The 25,464-nt window shown below is 38.4% G+C and overlaps 1 protein-coding gene across 6 annotated transcripts in view; it reads left to right on the forward strand.

Moving 5' to 3' along the window:
• AUTS2 (activator of transcription and developmental regulator AUTS2) overlaps positions 1-25,464 on the forward strand; it is a 1,113,014-nt gene that overhangs the window by 502,672 nt on the left and 584,878 nt on the right. For all 6 annotated transcript variants that reach the window (XM_042970860.1, XM_042970862.1, XM_042970861.1 and 3 more), the window contains one exon: positions 8,216-8,251. In XM_042970860.1, the coding sequence (XP_042826794.1) occupies positions 8,216-8,251 (36 nt within the window). The remainder of the gene's footprint in view (positions 1-8,215; positions 8,252-25,464) is intronic.

The raw sequence follows: 25,464 nt of genomic DNA on the forward strand, positions 1-25,464 counted from the left end.
TAGAACTTCCCTTAATAGCCTTACTGCCCTCTTAAATTTGAATTCCTTGTAAGTGTCCATTTGACAAGACCTGCTTATTCCCGTCACGACAAATAGGACTCTTCCTCCCAAACAAAACCCTTATTACCCATGTCACCTTACCTGTTTATCTCCAACCTGAACTGTCCATCCCTCTTGCTTCCCTGTCCTGGTATTGGATCCCGGAGCTCGTATCCTCGGAGTCAAGCTCAGTCCCTTCCTCCATCTCCTTATCCTGTCTCCTTGGTCACTTTCATTTATCTACTGACTGTATTTGTGAAGAGGTATTTGGGTATGATTATATTCTCATTGACACCGCTGATATGTCAGATGCCCTACTCTTTGGCACACAGAGAATTCCTGTGGCCTCTTCCTGGTGTCATCTACCCCGTCTCTGTTTCCTCTGTACTGTGCTCTGCACTGCCTCCAGAGCTGTTTTTCTGAGAATCAGAGCTCACAATTAAACTGCCTTGTTTAAGATATTTTAGACAAAGTCTACACCCCTGAGGATTGTCTGCAGAGCCCCTCAAGGAAGTCTGAAGCTTCCCCTTCATCTTCCTGCCCTCCCTCTCCTTCCCCATCTTTGTACCTTAGGCTTAGTCCCTCTGAACCACTGTTGTTTTCTTAAATAGTATGCACTTTCAAATCTTCCTACCTTTGTTTTCTCTTTTGGATCTTTTTTTTTTCTCTTTTCCTTCTGCCAGCCCCAGTGTCACTTTCTCTAGCAAACTCTTCCCACCATCCTATGCAAGTAGACTTCTTTAATGGCTTATTGAAATGAGTATGTGGATATGGCTCGTTTCTCTGTGAATGGTTTTTGGGTCAGGTTTTTAGTTATGAGAAGGGAGAACAATATTTAGTACTTTTGAAGGGCTCAATACTTGAAGGAATTGAAACGTTTCAGAAAATCATGAAAAGAGATTGAATTGTAGTAAGTACTGTGCTAAACAGTTGTCTAATCTGATTGTTCTGAGGCCATTTAGTCCATTTAACATCATAATTGGGGCACTTTTTTCTACATCTTTTTGAGATACCCAAAAACTCCCCATGTTTGTGGGTCCCACCACACAGTCATTCATTCACTTGTGCAAGCGTGTGTCCCAGCCTCCTTTCTTCCCACCTTCCCCCCAAACTTTTACTGAGGTTTTACTCTGTCCTAGGTTGGCTCACTCTTATTAAGGAAGAAACAGACAGGGGCCACACCATCCATGAGTTTCCCTTAGTTAAGAAGAAAATCTGATCTAATCCAGGCCTGTAAAGTATTCTTGATGTTCTGTTTCTTCTCTTCTCTCTCTTTTTAAGATCTGTGTTAGATTTTCCCTTTTCCCTGACAGTTTGTTTCTGCCCTTTTCTATTCCAGAGCCATATATTCATGCGTTTGCCTGGATGTGTCAGCATTTTGACTGCCCAGAAATTTTCATCCGGTACTTTAACTGGATTGCGTATAATTCTGTGCGCTTGAGGTTGACTAGTGGACAGGATGAAGTCTGTCCTCATGAGCCTTGCATTCTGTTGGGGAGGCAGACGACAGACATGTGAGCTGTGAGCATAACTGTTTCTGACAGAATGTGTTTTACCAGGTAAACAAGACAGTGATGAGGGGCTGAAGGGCATGTGTTGCTGTTTTAACCAGGTGATCGGATGAGGCCTTTCTGTAGACGATATTTAAACCAGAGCCTGAAAGAGGTAGCCCTGTGAAGATCTGTGGGAAGAGCATCCTAGGCATCAGGAACCACAGGCTCAAGGGCCTGAGTCAGGAGCAAGCATGACGTGTTTCAGGGGAAGAAATAAGGCCAGTGCGGCTGGAATATAGTGACTGAACGCAGGGGTTGATCACATGATCTCTTCTAGTGTATGGTAAGGAGGCTAGGCATGGCATGAGTCTCCTGGGCTACTGTAATTGAAGACCACAAGCTGGTAGCTTAAAATAATGGAGATTTATTATCTCATAGTTTTTGAGACTAAAATTCCAACATTAAGGGTGTCAGCAGGGCCATGATCCCTCTGAAAGCTCTAGGAAGGACCCTTCCATTCCTCGTCTAGCTTCTGGTGGCCTCTGGCATTCCTTGACTTATAATTTGTCAATACAGTGCCTGCCTCTGTCTTCACACAGCCTTCTGCTCAATTTGTAGCTTTGTGTGTCCTTTCTTCTCTTTGTTACTACAGCAGTTACTGGATTTAGGACCACCTTAATCTAGTATGACCCCAACTTAATTACGTCTACAAAGACCCATTGTCCAAATAAGGCCATTCTCGTACAAACTTTGGCAGCACCTGTACCACGTAAGGTTGTTTTATTGTCAAGGTTCTCAAGAGGAATAGAACCAATAGTGTGTATAATCATATACAACTACGGAGGCTGATAAGTCTGAAGGTCTGTAGTCAGCGGGCTGGAAACCCAGAAGAGTCACTGGTTAGTTCCAGTCTGAGTCCAAGGCCTAATCACCAGGAGAACTGATGGTGTAATTCTAGTCCAAAGGCTGGAAGGCTTGAGACCCAGGAAGAGTCTATGTTTCAGTTGAAGTCTGAAAGCAGGGGAAAAAACCATTATCCCAGCTGGGGTGCAGTCAGAAAAAGTCTCTGTGACTTTGAGGATAGTCATTTTTTTTTGCACTGGAAGATGTTAAAAGGTATGTTTTTCTAATTTTTACTTTAAAATCTTTATTTGCCCTTTATATGAAACAACAGATAAAGATAAGACCAAGAATACAGAGAGGTAAAGAAGCCAGAAGACAAGGAGTATAGATGAGAGCCAGTGACTACGTGAAAGGGGTTGGAACAGAGGGTTGAAAATTGAAGTTAGAAGGGTCCATTTCCATAACTAATGCTTTTTTCAAGTTGTTGCCCCCTATTTTTTTTTAAATCACATCTATTATTTATTAAAAACCAAAAGCAATCAATAATAATGATGGCAAACAAAAAAAGAAAACAAAAACAAATGCTTTCCCTAAATATCACATGTTCCCTGAAATTCCCACTAGTTTTTTTTTTTAACTTTTGTGGTATGAAATTACAAAATTTCTTAGTTGAAAAGCTAGTTTTATTATTTTTGTTTATTTCTTTTGTTATCTGTAGAATTTTTTTTGACATATAATTAGTGTAGTGTTTGTTATGTTAGTTTCTGGTTGATACGATGATTCTGTGAATCATGCATTCCTCACTACAATAGTGCATCATTACACTCTTATCGACTGTGTTCCCTGTGCTGTGCTTTTCACCTCCATGACTTGGTTTTTTTGTAACTAGAAGTTTGTACCTCATGATCCCCTTTATTTATTTTACCCCCATCCACCTTTCCTCTGACAACCACCAGTTCTCTGTATTTAAGAGTCTGTTTTCTTGTTTGTTTATTCACTTGCTTTGTTTTTTTTAGATTCCACATCAGTGAAATAATATGGTATTTGTCTTTCCCTGTCTGACTTATTTCACTTAGCATAATATTTTTAGGTGTATTCATGTTGTCCCAAATGGCAAGATCTCATTCTTTTTTATGGCTGAATAATACTCCTTTTATATAGATAGAATACTCCTTTTATAGATAGATATATAGATTGACAGACCACTTCTTTATTCATCTGTGGATGGGCTTGGGGTGCTTCTGTATCTTGGCTTTTGTGAATAATGCTGCAGTAAACACAGGGATCTCTATATATCTCTTTTCAAATTAGTGTTTTCATTTTCTTTGGGTAAATACGGTAATGGAATTCTTGGATCATGTAGTATTTCTCATTTTAATTTTCGGCCTGTTTTTCCTTGAATTCCCCTAGTAGTAATTTCCCATTCAAATTTATATTGTGTCTTCATCATCTATTAGTAATCTTATCCCCGAGACACACTTCCTAGGATTAAGATTTCAAGTTTTTGTCATTGTCATTGTTTTTTAAAATGCTACAGAAAATCCATGAATGAGCTTGTTGTGTGGCCTTCACAAGAAATGTACTTAGCCATGATCCTCCGTGTTTTACTCCCAACAGAGAAAAGCATAACAGGGAGGTGGGTAGGCAAGGATGTCAGACACAATTGGTGATGTGGAAGAATTTTAAAATATTCTATTTAAATTCGCCCTAGGGTCAGAGCACACATTCTCATTGAGAGGTGGAGTACACATCCATCCCATACTCAGCTGTAATAGTAGCCATGGCCTTTCTGTGTAGATGTCTGATAAATGGAGCACATCTTTTTTGGATGGATAATCAATTTTGAAATCCCTTGTTGTAGGTAAGCCGTTAAAACAGAAATGTTAACTTCATGAGTTTAATGAGTACCTTCCATGATAGCTTAGTGACAGAGATGGAAAGAAAGTCAGGTGGGGAGCAGTGAGGAAGAGTAGAATGAGAGTTTAATGAATATCCACTTGCACACTTGAATGTCAGCAGCAGTGTTCTACCTCCTGGAAAATGTCTTTCAACTGTGCATCACATTACTATTCCTGCAGCCCATGTAGCTTGAAAATGGAGGCAGAGTGTGTTTGTAAGAAAGCTCTCCTTTGCAACATAATGAGATCGAGGCGGGTAATTTGCAGATTGCGGGAGCAGTGTGGTCAAACCTGGAAAAAAAAAAAAAAAAAAAAAAACAGCCAAATGAAAAGACCATGTGAAATAGGAGATGGCTGATAATGAGCCCGGAAATCACATATCAGATAGCCAGTGGGCTGGCATTTCCTCATATCCTTGTCCTCTCATTGCTAAACACTTTCTCTTACTCTGTTTGCTCAGTCTCTCTACACCTAACATTTCTGCCTTGTGTCTTGAAAATATGAATGAATTGGCATCTCTGCCATTTGAAACAAATAAGAATGAAGCCTTTTTCATTATTCAACAGATGTATTTGCCTAAACATGGTTGTATGGTATTATTTTGAATGCTTTTGAATCCAAGGACGTTTTGTTTGTTGCATTCTTTTTTAAAACATCTCATTAGTTTTTCAAGCCTCATTTTCACTCCTTGCCTTTTCTCGATTCTATGACAATTTTTGCTATATAGTTTGGAGAGAGTTTGCCTTCCCCCTCCAACAAAACAAAAAAGAAAGACCCCTTCTCATTAGATATGGATTGGGGCAACACAGAAAGTTGAAATCAGCTTGATTCTATCAAGTGTTCAGTGGTCAGGGCATCACAACCTCTTTGCTTTCCTAGGCCTTTTACCTTGCTGTCTCTTTCCTATATGAGAAATCGGTGCCAATCCCTAAATGCACATCTGTAAATTAATAGCCAACATAATGCATTTCAAATCATAGGAAGGCTGTTTCTAGACATCTATTTCATTTTTGTAGCATAGTCTGTTTTTGCCCATGGTTCCAGGTGTTCATGGAATTTCTGACTTGGGAAAAAGGTTAATGCTTTCAAATACTTGCATCTGTATTGAGATACAAACTTGGATTAGGCATATGATAGAGATTCTTGTGGACCTTCTGGATAGCAAGGCCTAAGGGATGTGATGTGTGTCATGAGCTGGCAGTGAAACCCTGACTCCTGCCTGTGGCTGGTCTCAGAACTTCTGTTATCTTTATCTGACGCTGAAGGTCTTATTGTTGACCAGGAATAGTGTCCCACTGAATACAAGGCCATAGCAAGATTCTTGAAGTTGTAGTAATGGACAAGAAGATACCTCTTTCAGAGATGTTATTTCTTTCAAAATCTCCAGTGATTGAAGGGGGCTGGCAATTGGCCGAGAAAAATGTGGTGGAGAAGGGAGTAGGCAGGGAAGAAATGTCAATGCTATGGGTGTTTGGTAAAGGTAAAGATTAGAAGGATTTTTTTACAGAATTTTTTGCCAGGTCCCAAAAACACAGCTTAATGCCCCCAACTTTTTTCTGTATAGAAAAAGAGGTGAGTACAGTGGGTTGACAAATGTGAGTATCCTCTGACCATAAGGTTCTGTATGCTTTCTAGCAAATACTGAAACTCTAATGGGCTTTTAATGCACGGGAGGATACAGTGTCTATGTTCTTTCATGTGTCTGTCTGTATTTGTGTGTGTGGGGGGGGTGGTATAAGGCAGGGTGCTTAAATGCTTTGTTGCATTATGTTAATTCCTCGGCAGTGCAATCAAATTCATGTCGTAATTAAAGCTGTCAGTTGGAAGGCAAGCCAATCGCCACGAAAACACAGCATAACAAATGAAGTGAAATGATTCTGCGTGTAGCTATACAATGCTTCGCCAGGCATGAAATTAAATAAGTAATTTGATGTTGACATCAGAAATTGAAATGATACCCACTGTTCCCTCATTCAGTCAGACCTGCATAAACAATAGCCAGAACAAATATGCACAACAAAGCCCTCTTCTCCACCCAGCTCCCTGAGTAATGTACAATATATATGCAAAATGAGTATAACAGAGCTTTCCGAGACCTGAAGGATGTAATTTTCTTTGGTATACAATAAGATGATATGTATGTGGGGGTGGGAGGTGGGTTTGGAGGGGTACTTCTGCTTCTGGGATAAAATGCATTTGCAGGAAGGGGAAAAAAACCTGAAATAAACAAATCCCATGCTCTTTCTGAGTAATTCATCCTAAAATGAGTTTACCTCCCAGGGGCATGACTCCAGGGTGGTGGAGACCTAAGTTGGCTTTTGCCTTCCTCTGCTCCATGGAAGGCTGTGGGTGCTGTACACAGGTGATGCGGTCACATGGCTAATCACTGCTAGGAGAAGCTGTCTCCATGGCTACAGTGGATCTCCCTATGTACCATTTATGGGATCAGGAATGCAGCAAGATTTTTTTAAACCAAGTCCGGTGTGCAAGATCACACATCTATTGTCCTTTATTCCCCCTGAGTCTGTCTGAAACATCAAGGTGAAGAAAGTTTTGCTTTGGGAAGTGCATTTAGGAATGCCCTGGAGCGTACTGTTCTTTTTTGTTGTGGATGCTGTTGATACTTACCAGCACTGTATTTCCTTCTCAGAAACAGTTTAAAGTCAGGAAGATTCCCATCTACTGTATTTTCAGAGGTTTTAAATTCACCTAAGCCTTCTTTCCCCCCCATTCAATCCACTTATTTATTTATACATTAATTCAACAAATACTTCCTAAGTGCATCCTGTGTGCCAAGCACTGGGGAAGCAGTGATGAGTTAACCAGATGGTCTCTGCTACCTGTAGTTTGCAGAGCAGGGACAGAACATGTAGGTGGAATAATAGCTAGGGATGAACTGAGGGAGTACTGCTTGTGGGCGGAAGTCAGCCTGCCCCAGGAAGGAGGTAGCCCCTGATCCAAGCTAGTCAGGGAAAAGGCCCTGCCAGTGCAAGGACACTTAGCCAAGACCAGGAGACTGTCTTAGCATTAGCATTCCTTTTGTCTCAAGCTTATTTATACTTAGGGCCTTTCTTGTTCACAAAAAGGATACTAAAAATTAAAGAATTTGTAATGGGAGGTTTTAAGCAAAAAAACCCCAGAAGTACAAACAAGCATGAATCACAGACAAGTCTAAAACAAAACCCAAGTTCTCTTTTGGGCCTCTTTGCCCAAAGAAATGGTGCCCTGCAAGCCTTTCAGAATTAATATTATTTGTTTTAGTCTTCTGTGTGTCAGAACTATGGAAGCCTAAATTGATAATTCTTGTGACTAAAACCTTCAGAAAAATGTTGCTTTTCATGGCTTCCCTTTACCCACACATTCTTTGCATTTTATTCTACTAATTATGTTTACAAAATGTCTCATTTTTGAAAAGCGCTCTGTGTGTACTAACTGATGCCTTTAGGGAATAAACTGGCAAGTAGGTCATACACTGGAAAAGTCATCCAAACCCACTGGGCTTTTATTTTCAAGTCAGTCTGGGCTTTTTCCTCTTGCCTGCCCCTTTGCGGCCACAAAACTGAGTAGCTTGAGACCAGGGCATTGAATGTCAGCAAGTCAGGGAGGCAGGCTGATGCGTGTCTGTTTAGTCTCAGTGCAGGGCGAAATGCCATCATTAATTCATTACCCAGCTGCCTGTCAAATAAATTGGCAATTACGTCCACCGCAGAAGCTTGGAATTCAGTAAATAGCACGTTAGCATCTCTGAGTTGTTGAGAGATGTAAAGGGGAAAATTAAGCCAACACGGTGTTTGTATCAGTAGCAGATGACAAGGGGCAGCATACACTAGTGATGTGATGTAGTGATGAAAAACCCGCAAAGGGCTGGTAATGAGCTGTGTGGATTGGAACGTGTTAAAAACCATTGCTGATTTTCCACTTTGTCTTTATGCTTTATTGCAGAGTTCAGCTCCTTCCAGCTTGGGAACAGGCTACTTCGTAAGTTTATCTCAACTTGCACATGTGTGCCTTGCGTTGGCATTGATTTACTTCTATAATGTTCGCTCATTAGGATGTGAAAAAAAAAAAACCTAAGAAGTCCCCTCTCAGTCCTAAAGAGCAGACTGATAGCCATCCTTTTAGTAGGATTATTTTATTTTTAAAAGTCATAACCTGTCGGGCCTCGTAGATCATGAGTCAGTCTGAGATGTGGGTCTCGTAGCCAGTACATTTCCTTCTCACCTGGCAGTGTAAAGGAGACCTGATTGGCTCATGCCACTTTCCTACATAAATGGTTTTGTTTTTTTTTAGTGACAAGTGCCATGTCATGTGGAGGATGGAATTCAGATTATGCACTGAGGTTTTTACTCACTTTTAAGATCTCTCTCTTTTTTTTCTTTAAAAGATTTTTATGTTTAAGTAGTCTCCACACCCTACATGGGGCTCCAGTCTACAACCCTGAGATCAAGAGTTGGACGTTCCCCCAACTTGGCCAGCCAGGTGCCCCCACTTGTAAGATCTCTTAAAGAACTTTCCCACATATGTAGGGAATTGCCTTCTTTAAAAAATTATTTTGGTGAGAGGTGGTGGTTTAATGGATGTTTTCCCTTACAGTCTGAGTACGTGGCCTTTAGATTTCCTTTCAGCAATCATGGAACTCCTCATTTTAGCAAATATAAGTGTATTATGTTATTTCTAGACATTTCTTTGTCCTTTGGGAGGGGTGGGATGGTGTCCTACCTCAGGGATTATCTCATAGATAATTCTCTCATAGAGAAATTGTCACTTCATTTCTTTTATTTATAGCAAAATTACCCTTTTTGGATTCAATAATCTTTTTCAAGATATAAGTAAACAAGAGTTACAAATAGGCATTATTTACACAACAGGAAAACATGCCAGTGTGGAGGGTCTTTTTTTTTTTTTTTTTTTTTTTTTTTTGGTGGTATTTAAAGGAAGCATTTCTGAATGATGAGCATTGTTACTCTGCCTGCTCAGCATTTTCTGAGAAAATAATGAAATAATGAAAATAAAACAAAGTGGAAAATAATTACTGATTCAGTTTAGTTGCCTTTAAATTCCTTTCCCCTAAAATGCTAATTATGCTGGTTTTCTTCTGCCCACACATTTCTCTTGATAACATTAAATATATGAAAACCAGCATCATTTCATTGAATGATAAGTCTTTTCCAAGCTTGGCAGAAGTAGCATTTTCTAAATGTTGATTTTTTTTTATCTTAATCTATGATAATGAGAAAAAGGAGAAGGATAAAGATTTTTTGGTACCTGTTTAATACAGTCAGCACGCTTTTGCTTGCTCCGTATTGTGACTGAATATTCATGCTTCCAGAAACAAGCAGGATGCTGAAGCAGTCGAAATAACAGAAGTAGCCCATCTGCCATGCCTTCACACCAGGCTGGATGTGGGTTGAGATGCTGGAAGTAAAATCTGGAGACTGCCAGTGTCTCTTCTCTGTCCAAAAGCTAAATTATCCCTCTTGGCTTTCTTCAGTAGAGCAAGGCCAAAACCACTAACTTAGCCCTTGATCACTTTGAGACTGAACGTTCCTGGTATTTTTTTCTGTTGTCAGTATGATCACCCTGAAAGAAGAAAGTCATCTCTAGAAACATCAAGAAGTTTATTATGCTTTTTGTCACTTATTTTTCTCATTTCAGGAGTGTTTATTTTTTATTCCTTAATAATACACACTTATGAGAAGAGTCTGCAGTTATGAATCTAAAATGATTTTTACATTCACGCTCTGTTGGATGAGTATAAAAGTTTGTCTCTTGGTGAAATTGCTCTTAGTATTGCTTTGCTTACATAAAAAAATCTGTAGTATTATTAGCTTACATGGAAAAGATACGTCCCAGATGCATGTTCAGCTCTCAACTATGACAAAAATGCTCTACTTAGAATGTGTTTCCAATAATGGGATTATTGTGTTATCAAAGTGCAAAATCCATTGATACTACTGCCAAATTCTCATCAAAAAGTGTCTTCTGTTTCAATTTTCATTCCGACGATAGCAAATATAATACTTGATTTCAGGTGCCAACATCAGCATTGGTGAGTTTTATGCTTCTAGGTGGAAATAGTATATGCACAACTTATAGTAGTTTTGCGTTAACATGTTCTTTGCACTGTGCTTTATGATCTATGATTTCATATTAGCCTTTACTTATGTCTGTAATGAAGGCTCAGCATCAGGTAAGTGAGATGTCGACTCTATCCTTAATTCTTTTCAGCATCTCTTTCAAGTGTGGACGGGGGCAAATCACCTGCAGAGTCACAGAGCTATTAATGCTATTGAACCATAATGTGAACTCTGGTATAAGAAAACTGAAGGCACTCACCTATTGGGTTTAACAACCTGGAACTCTTTTTAAATACTCTCCCATGCCCCAGCATTAGTCTAACTTCAGGATTTTCTTTCATTTAGATTTTATGCTCTCATAGAGCTTTTAGTGAACTAAGGTAAAATGCTGATCATTGTGTGTGCTAATGAAATGAATCCCCACTGGAGTACACGCGCACACACACACAGGCATACGCGTGTGCCAGCCCACACCCCGTGTCCATAGCCAGTATATTCTGCCTTCCTTCAGTTCTTTTCATTTATCAGTAGTGATAAGTTAAGAAAATTTAAAGAAGAACCCTTTGTTTTCTTTTTAGTCATATTTGTTTATATCTCTTTGGTTTTGTGTTCCAAAGATGTCTGCTTAGGTCTGTTACTTTTCCAATTCATTTATAAGCTGAAGATTTGAGAAATGAGAACAGCAGCTAAAATCAGTATTTACATAAGCATATTGCAAAGGATTCTTAAAGTAGACAAAATAAAGAAGGATTGGAACAAACTTTTCACATTTTTGGGAGCTTTTGAATAATGTGGGTGTTATACACACAGAGAGACACACATATATATTCATTGCATACTCAAGCCCAGCTCATGTTCTAAATATAAATGGAAGTATAGACTGGTTGGAATCTATTTGCTTTTTTTTGATTTTTTATTTTTGGCAAGAGTACCAAAACTTGTTGGAGTGTGTAGGGTTTTTCTTTCTTTCTTTTTTTTTTTTTTTTAAACCTTAATGCAGTGAACACGTTTTCATTTTAATTTAAATGTTTTGGGCTATATTCTCTTCTTATACTTGTATTTGAAGTGTTATTGTGCATAGTGGATAATTAAGAACTTAGAGACAGAATGATCTGAAGACTACTTGTGTGACCTTGGGCAGGTTATTTGATGTTTGAGAGTCTGCACCCACCTAATAGAGTTGTGAATTCTAAATGAGACAAGGTGTTTCATGCACACAGAACAGCTCTCATTAATAGCCAGTTATTCCCATTATAGTGTGTGATGGACAAAACTTGCTGTCATTAAGTGGCTGTGTGATGTTGTGGTTGGTAGAGGATTACCACAAGAAATTAGTGATGCAAGAAGGAAATTTTGGAATTTGTAGCTATAGGTCAGGAATACTTGATTCTTGCTATATTCTTGTCCCTTTCTGAGGAGCCTGTAACTGTGTGTTTGGTCAGCTGTATACCACTTTACTACACGTGTGAACAAAAAACAAATATGGAGTTCATTGTCTGTGATCCTCTATGATCACCATGATGTTGGAATGAACCATTCTAGGCTGTCCATGTATTATGGTTGTTTAATTTGTCTCTTAAAGCCATTTGTTTATTTTCTTCCTCAGACCTGAGTCATTTAAAGACTGCAAACAGCTCTTGAGTTTGGGCTGGAGGGTAGGAAAGATCTGTTCAATACGTTCAGGTGTTACGAGGTTGCGTCATGTATTTGCTGCTCTCTGACACCAAAAAGGAGAGTAATTACCCTAGTGTACCTGAGTGAAGTAAGCGAAGTCAGTAGAGTGACAAGACCAGTAAAAACATCTCCTGGTTGCCAGTGGTCTGATGTGTCATCACAAGAAGGTTCTGGACTCGTTCTTTACAAGCCCTGGACTCCATCCGCCAGTAGTTGGTAGCCACTGTTGGTGTAGGAGTTGACTGACTTGTCAGGCTGAACCTGACCCCTGGTGTAAAGGAAGCTTTCCTTTGTTCTGGTCATGTGTCCTGCCTGCTTCTCTGGACAACTTTCAGCCTTCTTCCAGGTGTGAATCTAAGTGTCTTAGGCCCATAGTCTCAAATAGCTTGGATCCCGCTTTTGTAAACTTCAGTCATCCAGAGATATTTTCATAATTGTTACCAAATAGTAACTTTAATTCTCCTCAGTTGCCTCACATCTATCAATATACATACTTTAAGATTATCAAGGAAACTAACACACTACTACCTAATGATTAAAACTACCACTTTATATGATAAAGGGGAATTGTGTGGTGGTACATGTCTTAACATGGGATGTGTGCATTCCTGTGCAGTCTTACTACTTAAGAAATTGTGTTTGTAATGTTGGTAACAGGCAATGGGTGCAAAATATTCACCTGTGGCTTTCCATCAGAGCTATACGGTCATAAAAGGATTAAATTCGTTGCCATCTTCTAAGTTTTTGACTACAGACCCTGAAATATCTCCTGTTTTTCTTCGAATAATGTGGGCGTTTTTTTGTTTTGTTTGTTTGTTTTTCAAGACTGGGCTTTTCTTTTAACAGACACTTCTGACTTTTTGTCTTTCACTGAGTACTAAGCACCTTCTCCATCAGGCACTGTTCTAGGTGATAGGTTACAGCTGTGAAAAATCAGTGGACCCTCTCAAGGAATTTAGTCTTCCCTAAACCACCCAGTTCCTTTCCTTCCTCTGTGATGCTTTTAATATTTTTGATACTTCGCATTTAAAGAAGTGGATTTAGGGGCGCCCGGGTGGTTCAATCAGTTGAGTGTCTGACTTCAACTCAGGTCATGATCTCGCAGTCCATGAGTTTGAGCCCATGTCGGGCTCTGTGCTGACAGCTCAGAGCCTGGAGCCTGCTTCCGATTCTGTGTCTCCCTGTCCCTCTGCCCCACCCCTGCTCACGCTGTGTCTCTCTTGTCTCTCAAAAATGAATAAAGTTATACAAAATTTTTTTAAATTAAGTGCATTTAGGCTCTACAGAGAACCTGACATTCTTCCCCTTTATAATGTTTCTCTGGGTTTTAAGTTTACAAATGCACCTATATCTACCTGGTCTTGATTGCAACCCCATGCAGAGTCATCTTCCTCCCCACCTGCCAGTACTTGCTGGTATTGCTGGGAGAGAATTTTGTAATTCAAGTATTTAATCATAACCTGTCAAATGCTTAAAGATAAATGATGCTGAGTATTTTAACATGTCTCCCAAATAAGACTCTAATATTTATATTTATTAATAATTAACTCTGGGTAAATGAATTCTTGGCTATTATTTATTTACTGACAAGTTTCCATTATAATGGAAATTTCTTAAAAAATCTCAGTTCCATCAGAGATCTCCAGTAGTTTTGGGTCATTTGGATTCATTGATAAAGATTGAGTTAGAAAACAGCACACCAGATGGAGAGTACAGTGCATTTTAATTGTTAAATATATATTAAACATCTTTTCTTTGTTCTTAAGGTACATAAGATGTAAGTATTTATAAGGGTCAATTATGAATTATAGGAGGATTAAGTTGTGCAGAACTTAATGGATATTGAGATTCTCAACAGATAAAGAAAAAGGTGGAACAAAGTTTGAGGCAACAAAGGTAAGAGCACAGAGAATGGAATTCCACATTGTGTGGAATTGCTTTGACTGTATCATGTTTCTGGAAAAAGGCTGGACTTGGGTTGGTTAATTATAGGGAATGATTTATAGGTAGATATGGACTTGATGCTACTGATCTGTTAAAAATAAGAAAGATGTGAAGCCCAGAATTGATGACCGTGATGCTACTTTTATTTGGAATAGGAATCCCAAGAAGGAGAAGTTGGATTTTAGGAAGGTGGTGAGTTTGGAAGTTAGAGTAGGGAGTTAGAAGTTTTGGTGTGTGTATATCTTCAATGGTGGCTTAGGGAGGTGGCCAAAATAATGGGAAGAACAAAACATTGCCATGCAAATTGAAATCTGTGTTAAAACATGTGAGAATTTCAGTATGTCCTTAAAACTCAGCCTTATGCTTATCATAAAATATCTTAGGGGGCACCTGGGTGGCTCAATCAGTCAAGCATCCGACTCTTGATTTCGGCTCAGGTCATGATCCCACGCTTTGTGAGATCAAGCCCTGTGTCAGGTTAATTATAGGGAATATGGAACAAAGCCAGGGAAGGAGTTGGGTGATTTTGAAATGATCTATTTACTATGCAGAAACATTTGGGTAAATGAAATCAATTGCTCTTCCCAGTGGTAAAAAGTTACCATGAGTTTGAACTATAACCTTTAAAATACTAGCCTGAGGAGCACCTGGGAGGCCCATTTGGTTAAGCATCCGGCTCAATTTGGGCTCAGGTCATGATCTCATGGTTCATGGGTTTGAGCCCTACGTCAAGCTCCATGCTTACAGTGTGGAGCCTGCTTGGGATTCTTTGTCTTTCTGCCCCTCACCTGATCGTGTTCATTTGTTCTTTCTCTCTCTCTTGCTCTCTCTCTCTCTCTCTCTCTCTCTCTCAAAAATAGATAAACATTAAAAAATACTATCCTGGGGACGCCTGGGTGGCTCAGTTTGTTGAGTGTCCGACTTCAGCTCAAGTCATGATCTCACAGTCTGTGAGTTCGAGCCCTGCGTCGGGCTCTGTGCTGACAGCTCAGAGCCTGGAGCCTGCTTCTAATTCTGTGTTTCCCTCTCTCTCTGCTCCTCCCCTGCTTGCGATCTGTCTGTCTCTGTCTCAAAAATAAAAACATTTAAAAAAAATTAAAAATAAATAAATACTATCCTGAACTATAATTTTCTGTTACAAAGTAACAAAATCCAAATCTACACTGAAGTAGGTGTTTTGATAAGACTAGAAACCACAGAATTAATCTTAGTTACCCTGAATGGTCGGTGTATATCTGGACTGAGTATCTCTGTTTGGACAGGCTCCTCTGCATAGTCACCAGTAAACCCTAATTTCAGGAGCCTTAGACTAAAAATATCATTGTATTTTCCGTTTTTCTTTCTTTCTTTCTTTCTTTCTTTCTTTCTTTCTTCCTTCCTTCCTTCCTTCCTTCCTTCCTTCTTTTCTTTTTCTTTTTCTTTTCTTTCCTTTTCTTTCCTTTTCTTTCCTTTTCTTTCCTTTCCTTCCCTTCCCTTCCCTTCCCTTCCCTTCCCTTCCCTTCCCTTCCCTTCCCTTCCCTTCCCTTCCCTTCCCTTCCCTTCCCTTTCCTTTCCTTTTCTTTTTTTCTGTTTTTGACGGGGTATGATTACTCTTCATTTTGGGAACAGGATCAGTGAGCCATGAGCAACATACCCCAACGATGTGAACGTTACAGTTTCAGTTCTGGTTTGTAGACATTTCATCCTTTGCAGGATCTGCACAGTGAGAGGCCTCTTCCAGCTCACCCTGAGGAAATTGTCTTCTAGCTCCACAGTTTTAGTTTCAACTTTTTCATGCGGTACAAAGGAATTGAGAAATTTGGTGAACAGGGTAGTCGGATGAGAAAGGATCAGATGGTATTTCTAGTTACCACTCACCCCTCCACACTCTTGTCTTCTGAGCATTTCCATTGGGAAATAGGCCAGGTATTTTTAAACATCTGCTGTCCACAGGAGTCTTTGTTGTTGGCTGTTGCGAACTCTAATTGAGGAGATAAGAACAAAGTGCAGGTGCTCCTGATGGATGTGGGGAAATAGCCCTGGACCTGGTCTTCCTGTCCCCTCCAGCCCTCTCCTGACCCCTCAGATTTGGAAAATATAAATCATTTTGGAAAAAAAGAAGGTGTTACAAGTCACAGGACTAGTTAATTGCTTATTAAAGGCCTTTGGTTCTGATATGCCAAGATCCATGATTCTGGCTACCTTACACCTAAATGTTTGCCATGTGGGGCCAGTGCTTGTGATCAGTTTTGCTGCCTCTCTTTGCTCTCCTTTGAACCATAGAAGGCAAGGCCATGGGCCCCTTAGTACCTAATGAACACTGCTTTTCAGTGTCAGCAGTGAAAGAAGTCCACGTTGCGATTGAGTGGCCAAGTCTGCCTTTCTCGGAAATTAATAATGAATAATGTTTTATATTTGTGTTACTCAGGGTGTAGCCCATAGAAATATTGAGGCTTTACTCTCGTTCTCTTGCATGGCTAGTGTATCTTGTCAGTCACAGAGGTGATTCAGCAAAGACTGTTTAGCAGTGTGTATCCACAATCCCAGAGGGAATGGACAGGCCACTGTCATGGAATTCAGAAAGTCACTTTATTTCCTCTTTCTTCCCTTCCCATTTCCTTCCCCTTCTCTTCCTTTTCCTTTTCCTTTTCCTTTTCCTTTCCTTTCCTTTTTTTTTTTTCTTTTTCTAATGCTGGCTTCAAAGACGTTGTCCTATTCTTGTTGAAGATTTCCAGTTTATAGAAATGTGGAATTAGTTGGCATGAGCTATATATAAAATGAGCCACGGGCAGTATGAAATACCAGGGTTTACTCTGACTACCCACACAACCTTTATTTTTGATAGATTTAACTGCCCTGGAGTCTTATGGGCTATCAATCAGAATCTCAGGTCAAAGGACTCATTCCTTTGCTTAACTCCTTTAAAAAAATATTTTTCCTGAAATTGTAAATTAGATGCCTCCCTATCCATTGCGTAAGAAACTTACAGCTTTGTGAAACACCAGGAGTATCATTTGAAAAGAGGTTAAAAAACACAACTGGGGCTTGTTAAAGAGGAAAAGTGCTATTTTAACTCCCAGTGTCACATTTTCCTATAGTCAGCTCCAGCAGTAAACAAGAGTTATTGGAAGCTTAGATAGCTTGAGACACTTCACCTATCTCCTGATACTTGACTTCAGAAGCCAAACATTTAAAATGCATTTTGCTCATGTAAAAATGTTTATCCATTTAAAATACAATGTCATTTTAACAAAAGCACCCTGGTGACAAGCTGTTTAGATATGGCACAGTTAATAAACTGTCAGGTCCTATACACATATATGTGAAAGGACCAGCACAGTTACCCAAGGCTTGGCATTATAAATCACTGTTAACAAACCTTAATTTGCTTGCTAGGCTAATGAATGATCTCCAATTTTCCTGTAGTAATTAGCTTCACTAACAGTCATGTTTAAAGGGGCCTGCCTTATACTACACTTAATTTCTGCTCTGAAATCTTTGATGCCTGGTTTGCAGGATGGAAAAAAAAAAAAAAAAAAAAAAACCAGAATGGAAAAGAAAAAGGAAAAGAAAAGAAAAGAAAAAAGAAGAAACCTATCAGTCTCCATTGACAACTGTCTTGTAATAAATCCAGATTGTGGCTTTTCTCAAGTAGAAGCATTGCCAAAGGTGATGACTGTCTATTAGGGCTTATAAACTGTAATGTACTAGCAGATTTGCAATGGAGTGGTGAAGCCAGATAATTGCAGTGTTTCCTGTCTAAATGTGCTGCTGTGTGTAGTGGCCTCTGATTTTAAGGAGCCATTAACAATGCAGCAAGGCGTAACAGCTGTGGTTCCTAGTATACTCCTAATATTTCATACATTCATCACATCTCATAAAATCTTGCCCAGACCAACAAATGACTATGTGTACAGCTAGCCTGCCACAGAAGCAAATTGAGGAGAGACTGAATCATGCAGGTAGCATTACAGAGACCCACCAAGAACTCACCTAAGCCTATAGTGTACCATCATTCTCTTTTTTACTCCCAAGAATTCTGGTTCCATTTCAGTCCCTAGAGAGAACATTCACATTTTACCTTTTGCAAGAGGATCCTAACTGTAACCTACTTTTTCCTACCCTGGTGAGAAATAGGCCTGACTTTGCCAAGGGAAGGCAGGGCTGTGTCTTGTGCAGAGAAAGTCGAGGGAAGTTGGCATCTCAATTCTCAACCCAAAAGAGACAAGAAATTTGGTTCCTTCATAATTTATTTGAAATACATTTGAAAAATAACTTTGTAACACAACTAGCGATGATACAAAAACCTGATTTCTCTGAACAAAAGGAGCATTAATACTAGAACATTCTAGGAAGCAAAGGAAACTACAGAAGCTAATATGTTTTTCTAGTCAGACATTAAGCAGGTAGGCATCATAACCAAATGGAAGTCTTAAGCTGCGTTTGGAAAGACGCATGATATAGTCACAAGTTATTTTCATCTGTTTGTAAATCGCCAGCTTTCAGTTCGGTCATTAAAATAGATCTGTTATTTTGGCTTTACCTTAATAGACTTAGAGTTATAGAACCTCTGAGTCATGGGGCGCCTGGGTGGCTCAGTCGGTTAAGCATCAGACTTCGGCTCAGGTCATGATCTCACGGTCTGTGGGTTCAAGCCCCACGTCGGGCTCTGTGCTGACAGCTCAGAGCCTGTAGCCTGTTTCAGATTCTGTGTCTCCCTCTTTCTCTGACCCTCCCCTATTCATGCTCTCTCTCTCTCTGTCTCAAAAATAAGTAAATGTTAAAAAAAATTTAAAAAAAAAGAACCTCTGAGTCAGAAGGGATGTCACATGTCACCTTGTCTGACTGCCAGTCTGAAACTTAACTCGCAAAACTAAGTATTGTTAGAACGATGACCTCTGTCATCCTAGAAACTGCCCCTTTAGTTGGCGTAGCTGAAGATCATGCCACTTTTCTTGCCTTCTACACCTCCCTGTTCTTTTGATTACAGTTAACTAACAGTTGTGTCTTTTCCATACGTGGAACGATTACGCACAGACACATACATGCGTGTATCGTTGAAGCTCATCTTGGTGAACGTAGTGTGCTAACCTGTGTCTGCCATCTGATACATCATTGCTTCTTTTTGGCACTGTGCTGGTGAACCCCGCCCATTGCCGGAAGTGTGATTTTTCCATCTTCATCCAGGTTGTTGACAACAAAGTATCAGCGCTGCTAGGTTTTCCTCATTGCTCTTTTTGCGATGTCTCTTCTTCATGGGATTTGATATGCGCTATCTGGCTTATTACAGACTCTGGGTATTTATTTCCTTTGCTGATTTTTTTTTTTCTGAGCCTCAAAAATAAAAGCAGACATTCTTCCTTTGTTTCGTTTATCCATACATACATTTGGAAAGGGCTTTGAGACAGTCTGTGGACATGCTTAGTATACTGTCTCTTTTTTCCTTTGTAGTCATCTTACCCGGTTAAAAAAAATTAACTGGACACTATCGAATGCACACCTTTGTTCTGCTGCAGAATTACAAAGTAATTGACTATTAAAATATACTTATCATAGATTCTGTTGTGATGTGGGTATTCATAGCCAAGCCTCTTCAAATTATTCTAAGATATGTGAACAAGCAGTATTATCTAAAATAGATAAAAGGACACACTATAAAAGAGGTGCAATTTGATACAGTATTCATGTCATAACAGATATGCATGAGTAATAATTAGAAAAAGGAGATAAACGAAAAACTTGCTATTATTTATAATAGGTCTGTGTTATAATACGGTTGCATCCGAAATGTCGAGTTCTTGAATTGTGACACATATTTAAATTTTGAATGCAGAAGAGATAATAAGTTTATTTTTGAAATTATTGCAAATTCTAAAGTGGTTGGGTCATGAAATTACATTATTTTTTTTTTCATCTTCCAAATGAGGGTCAGATCAAGGTGCTCTTCAAAGGGGTCTTTCAGTGTCAGCCCATCTGTGGATATGTTGGTAGCGATGCTGTCCAACTGATCAAGAGACCATGCACATTCCGGGACCATTTGTCTAAGTCATTTTGTGAATGAAAACAAATGAGCGTTGGAAACGGTATCTTTTCCAAAGTCCTACAACTAGGGGAAGAATTCAAGTTGAGAATTGAACTTCATAACAGAAAACTATCCTGCCAATAACCGAATACTTATTTCACATTGAGCAATAGGGAAATAGCATTGGCTTTTATTTTTCTTTTCCTTAACCTTTCAGGAACATAGGCCAAAGGGTAAGTTCTGTCTCTGTCTTTGTTTTACCTCCCTAACTAGACATTAAAGCACATGAATCCTTCTCGTTTCACCAAAGCATAAAACTTTGGTCTTTCCCATCCGACAAAAAGGTTATGTAAGTGTTTTGTTTAATATTCACACCTCATAATATGTATAGGCCAATTTAAATAAAGCCCTACTCTCCCATGCAAGGGAGTGGACTAGACTAGGCCACAACTTTCTGAAAACTCTTTCCTGGGAAGGCTTCAGTTTTATTTTTTGGTTTTTGTTTTTGTTGTGGTGGTGGTGGTGGTGGTTTAATAAACTTCACTTTTTAGCACAAAGATTTACAGAAAAACTGACCTGAAAGTACAGAGTGTTGCTGTTACCTGTGGCTCACATATACCCGCCGATGACGTCCCGCACTGTGGGGTACATTTGTTATAATTGATGAACCTACGCTGGTACATCATTATCACCCAAAGCCCATGGTTTACGTTAAGGTTCACGCTTCGTGTTGCACACTTTTTAAGTTTTGACAAATGACATGTATCCACCATGATACTCTCATACCAAGTAGTCTCACTGCCCTAAAAATCCTCCTTGTTCCACCTACTTATATTCCTCTCTTCCCATTAACCCCTGGCAACCAGTATCTCCACATTTCTACTGTCTCCATCGTTTGCCTTTTTCAGAATGCCATATAGTTGGAAATGATACAGTCTGTAGATTTTTGAGATTGGTTTCCTTCACTTAGTGACATGAATTTCAGGTTCCTCCAGGTCTTTTTATGGCCTGATATCTCTTTTTTTCCCTCAGTGCTGAATAATCATACATTGTTTGGATGTTCACAGTTCATATATCTGTTCAACTGCTAAAGGGCATCTTGGTTGCTTTCAAAGTATAGCTATTATAAATAAAGGTGCGATAACATCTGTCCTAGGTTTTGGTGTACACATAAGCTTTCAACTCATTTGCATAAATACCAAGGAGCACAATTTCCAGATCTTATGGTTAACAGTATGCTTAGTTTTGGAAGAAACTGCCAAACTGTCTTCCAAAGTGGCTGTACCACTTCGCATTCCCATTAGCAGTGAATGACATTTCCTTCGGCTCTTTTGTCCTTGCCAGCTTCGGCATTGTCAGTGTTTTGGAATTTTACACTGTAATAGATGTGTAGTAGTACCTGGCTGTTGTAACATGCAATTTTCTAATGACATAATGTTGCACATCTTTTGATGTACTTCCTTGCCATGTGTATATCTTCTTGGGTGAGGTGTCCTGTTCAGGCCTCTTGCCTATCTGTTAATGAGGCTTGTCATGTTCTTTCTGTTGAGTTTTCTGAGTTTTGTTACATAGTTTGAGTAACAGGCTATTGTCAGTTATGTCTTCTCCAAGTATTTTCTCCCAGCCTGTGGTTTGTCTTCTCATTCTCCTGACATTATCCTTCACAGAACAGAAATTTTTCCTTTTAATGAAGTTAAGCTTATCAATTACTTAGTTCATGTGTTGTGCCTTAGGTGTTGTATCTAAAAAGTCGTTGCTGTGCCCAAGCTTAGATAGGTTTTCTCCTCTGTTATCTTTCAGGAATGTTATAGTTTTATATTTTGTATTTTTGTCTTTGATATTTTTGAGTTAATTTTTGTGTGGGGTGTCAGGTCTGGGTTTAGACTCTTTGTGTTTTTCATTTTTGTGTGTGAATGTCCAGTTGTCCCACCACCATTTGGCAAAAAGACTTGTCTTTGCTCCATTGTATTTCCTTTGCTCCTTTGTCAAAGATCAGTTGACTACATTTACATCTATTTCTGAGCTGTTCTGTTGCAGTGGTCTGTTTGTCTCTTTTGTCACTAATACCATGGTGTCTCAGTTGCTGTAGATAAATAATAAGTGCATTAGTCGACATTTATTCTTAATAAGTCTAGAAGTTGAGTTATGTCAGTTCTTCAACTTTGCTCTTCTAACATTGACTTAGCTATTCTAAGACCCAGAGGTCTTTTGTCTCTCTCTATAAACTTTAGAATCAGTTTGTCGAGATGCATAAAATATCTTGCTGGGATTTTGATTGGAAGTCAATTGAATCTGTAGATCAAGCTGGGAAGAAATAACATCTCGACAATATTGAGTCATCTTATTTGTGAACATGGAATATCTCTCCATAAATTTAATTCTTCTTTGGTCCCCTTTATGAGAACTTTGTAGTTTCCACACATAAATTTTGTACAGGTTATAAGTTATGTATAAGTTATACATCTTGTTAGACTCATAACTAAATATTTCATTTGGGGGGTGCTTATGTCAATGATAATATCTTAATTACAGTTACCAACTTGTTCATTGCTGGTATATAGGAAAGCAGTTGATTTTTGTAATATTAACCTTGTATCTTGCAACCTTGCTCTAATCACTTATTAGTTCTAGGAATGTCTTTTGGATTTTTTACATTGGTGATCATATCATCTGAAAACAAAAACAGATGTATTTTTTCCTTCTCATGTGTATACCTGTTATTTCCTTTTCTTATCTTATAGCATTAGCTAGGACTTCCAGTATGATGTTGAAAAGGAATTCTGAGGGGAAACATCCTTGCCTTGCTATTAAGCTAACACCAGAAACCTTTGAGAATTTTATTATTAATTATGATATTAACTATAGATATTTTGTTGATATTCTTTTCAAGGTGAGGAAGATCCTTTTTATTATGAGTGGGTATTGGATTTTGACAACAGCTTCTTTTCTGCATCTATTAATATAATCACATGATTTTTCTTCTTTAAGCCTTCTGATATGATAGATTACATTCATTGATATTCAAATGTTGAACCATCCTTGCTTTTCTGGCAGAAATACTACTTGGTAATGGTGTATCATTTTTTAAATACATTGTTAGATTTGATTTGCTAATACTTTATTGAGGATTTTTACATATATGGTCCTGACAGATAATGGTCTATAGTTTTCTTTTCTTCTAATGTCCTTGTCCAGGTTTGATATTAAGGTAATGCAGGCCTCATGGAATGAGTCATGAAGTATTCTGTCTTCTTCTATATTCTGGAAGACATTGTAGATAATTGCTGTAATTCCTTCCTTAAATATTTAGTAGAACTCACCAATAAACCCATCTGGGTCTGGTGTTCTTTGTTATGGAAAATTAATTGTTGATTCCATTTCTTTAATCAGGTCTATTCAGATTATCTGTCTCTTCTTATGTCAGTTTTGCCATAGTGTATCTCTCATGGAATTGGTTCATTTCATCTAGGTTGTCATTTGTGGCATAGAATTCTTCATAACATTCCTTTATTATCCTTTTAATGCCTGTGGGGTATGTAGTGCTATCCTCTCTTTCAATTTCTGATATTAGTAACTTCTGTCTTCTCTTTTTTATCTTAGCCAGGGTAGAGGCTTACTGACTTCTAATTGATCTTTTCAAAGAACCAGCTTTTGGCTTTATTGACTTTCTCCATTGATTTTGTTTTCAGTTTCATTGATTTCTATTCTCATTTTGATGATCTCTTTTCTTCTGCTTACTTAGGATTTAATTTACTCTAATTTATCTAGTTTCCTAAGGTGAGAGCATAGATTATTTGCTTTAGATCTATCTTCTTTTCTGATACATACTTTCAGTGCTATAAATTTTCCTTTCAGGGCTGTTTTTGCTATATTCCACATATTTGGATATACACTTTTACTGTTATTTAGTTCAAAATACTTTTATTTTTACTTAGCTCAAAATATTTAGTTCAAAAAATTTTCTCTTGGGATTTCTTCTTTGACCCATGTGTTATTTTAAGAGGTTATGTTTTCTGGAAGGTTTTTACTGTTCAAAACTGTCACTTTCAGGGCCCCCACCCCTTGCCAACCCAGAAGCACTGATTTGTAACACGCTTCTCAAGAGATTGGAGGAGTCAGCCCAACACATGTCTGTAGACCTTAGATGTACGTGTATAGAATGTACTTTGAAAGCAGTCCCAGTTATAATTACTACCTGATTTAATTACAGGCATATTTGTGTTAGCGAGTTTTTATCTTGCTTCTCTTTTCTTGCTTGGGTATAGCTTGTCCAAGACTCATTCAGATAATTTATCTAAATCTGACCCTTTATTGTATTTGATCCTTTTCCTGCCACATAGTTTGTCATACTTGTGCAAAGACTTTTATTACTTTTGGTAGGATACTGTGTTATTGGGGAGAGCAGGAAGAGGACTGCATTGGTTCTTGCTAGAAGTTTTTTAGTGGGTTCAGTTATTCCTCTATTTGAGAAAATTGCTGAATGAGTTTTATTTATACTAAGTTACTTTTTTGAAAATGGTATCTCTACTTTTAAACCTGCCAATTCCTATGTATATAAGATTTCTTTAAGCAACAGATAACCCTTTTAATGGTTTTATTCCTGATTCCATTCATCAAACTAATTTTATTGTTTTTCATCATTCAGCAATAGGCTCATTTTTGCTTCATTTACTCTTTTGAAGCAACAGAATCGTTTATGCATTTTTCCTTTTTCATTTTCTGCTTTCCACCCCCCACTTCCATTTGGTCCTATAACATAAAATTGCAAAACGTGAGCCTGAATAATAAAGGAACACTTCGTTGATTGCTAAACATATATTATAGTGACTTTAAACTCATTTCGGGTCATCGTGCTGCCAATTAGTTTGATTACAAGCATTTAAGCTGTCACACATAAAGCCTTCTGCTTCCTAGGGTTTCACTTTCAAATCATGAAAACTGAGTGCTCTGTATTCTCTGTGTATGCAGCTCACTTTTAATATTTTGCCAAAAACCTATGTGTCATAAAGATCACCCACCGTTTCAGAGCCTATATAAGGACAGTGTGCAATTTTGGAGCAGTGGCACAATTTTATTTAAATATTTATTTTAAAAAATTTATTTAAAAATATAACATTATGTTACACGTGTACATATGTGCAGGTGGGCGACTGTTAAAAGCACCTCTTTCTTTTCATTTTTGGACATAATCCACATTTGCAAATCATTAAAACTTTGGAATTTAAGTTATCATTTGGTGACTGATATTTGGTTTGTGAGTGGAAAACTTTCAAAGAATTAAAGCAAAGGAGAGGTACTAATGCAACACCCTCAATATAAGGAAATGTCCCAGGAGTGTTGGTAGATACAAAAAAAAATTCTAGGATATTAAAGTTTTGTAGAGTTGATGAGTTTGTTTAAAGACATTTTTAAAGCAAGGTAGAACCATGACTCTTATACATTACAAGATAAGATGTAATGTTTTAAAGATTTTATTTAATAAAGATGGAACTTGG

The sequence above is a fragment of the Panthera tigris genome, chromosome E3, assembly GCF_018350195.1.
Source record: "Panthera tigris isolate Pti1 chromosome E3, P.tigris_Pti1_mat1.1, whole genome shotgun sequence".
Classification (NCBI taxonomy): Eukaryota; Metazoa; Chordata; class Mammalia; order Carnivora; family Felidae; genus Panthera; species Panthera tigris.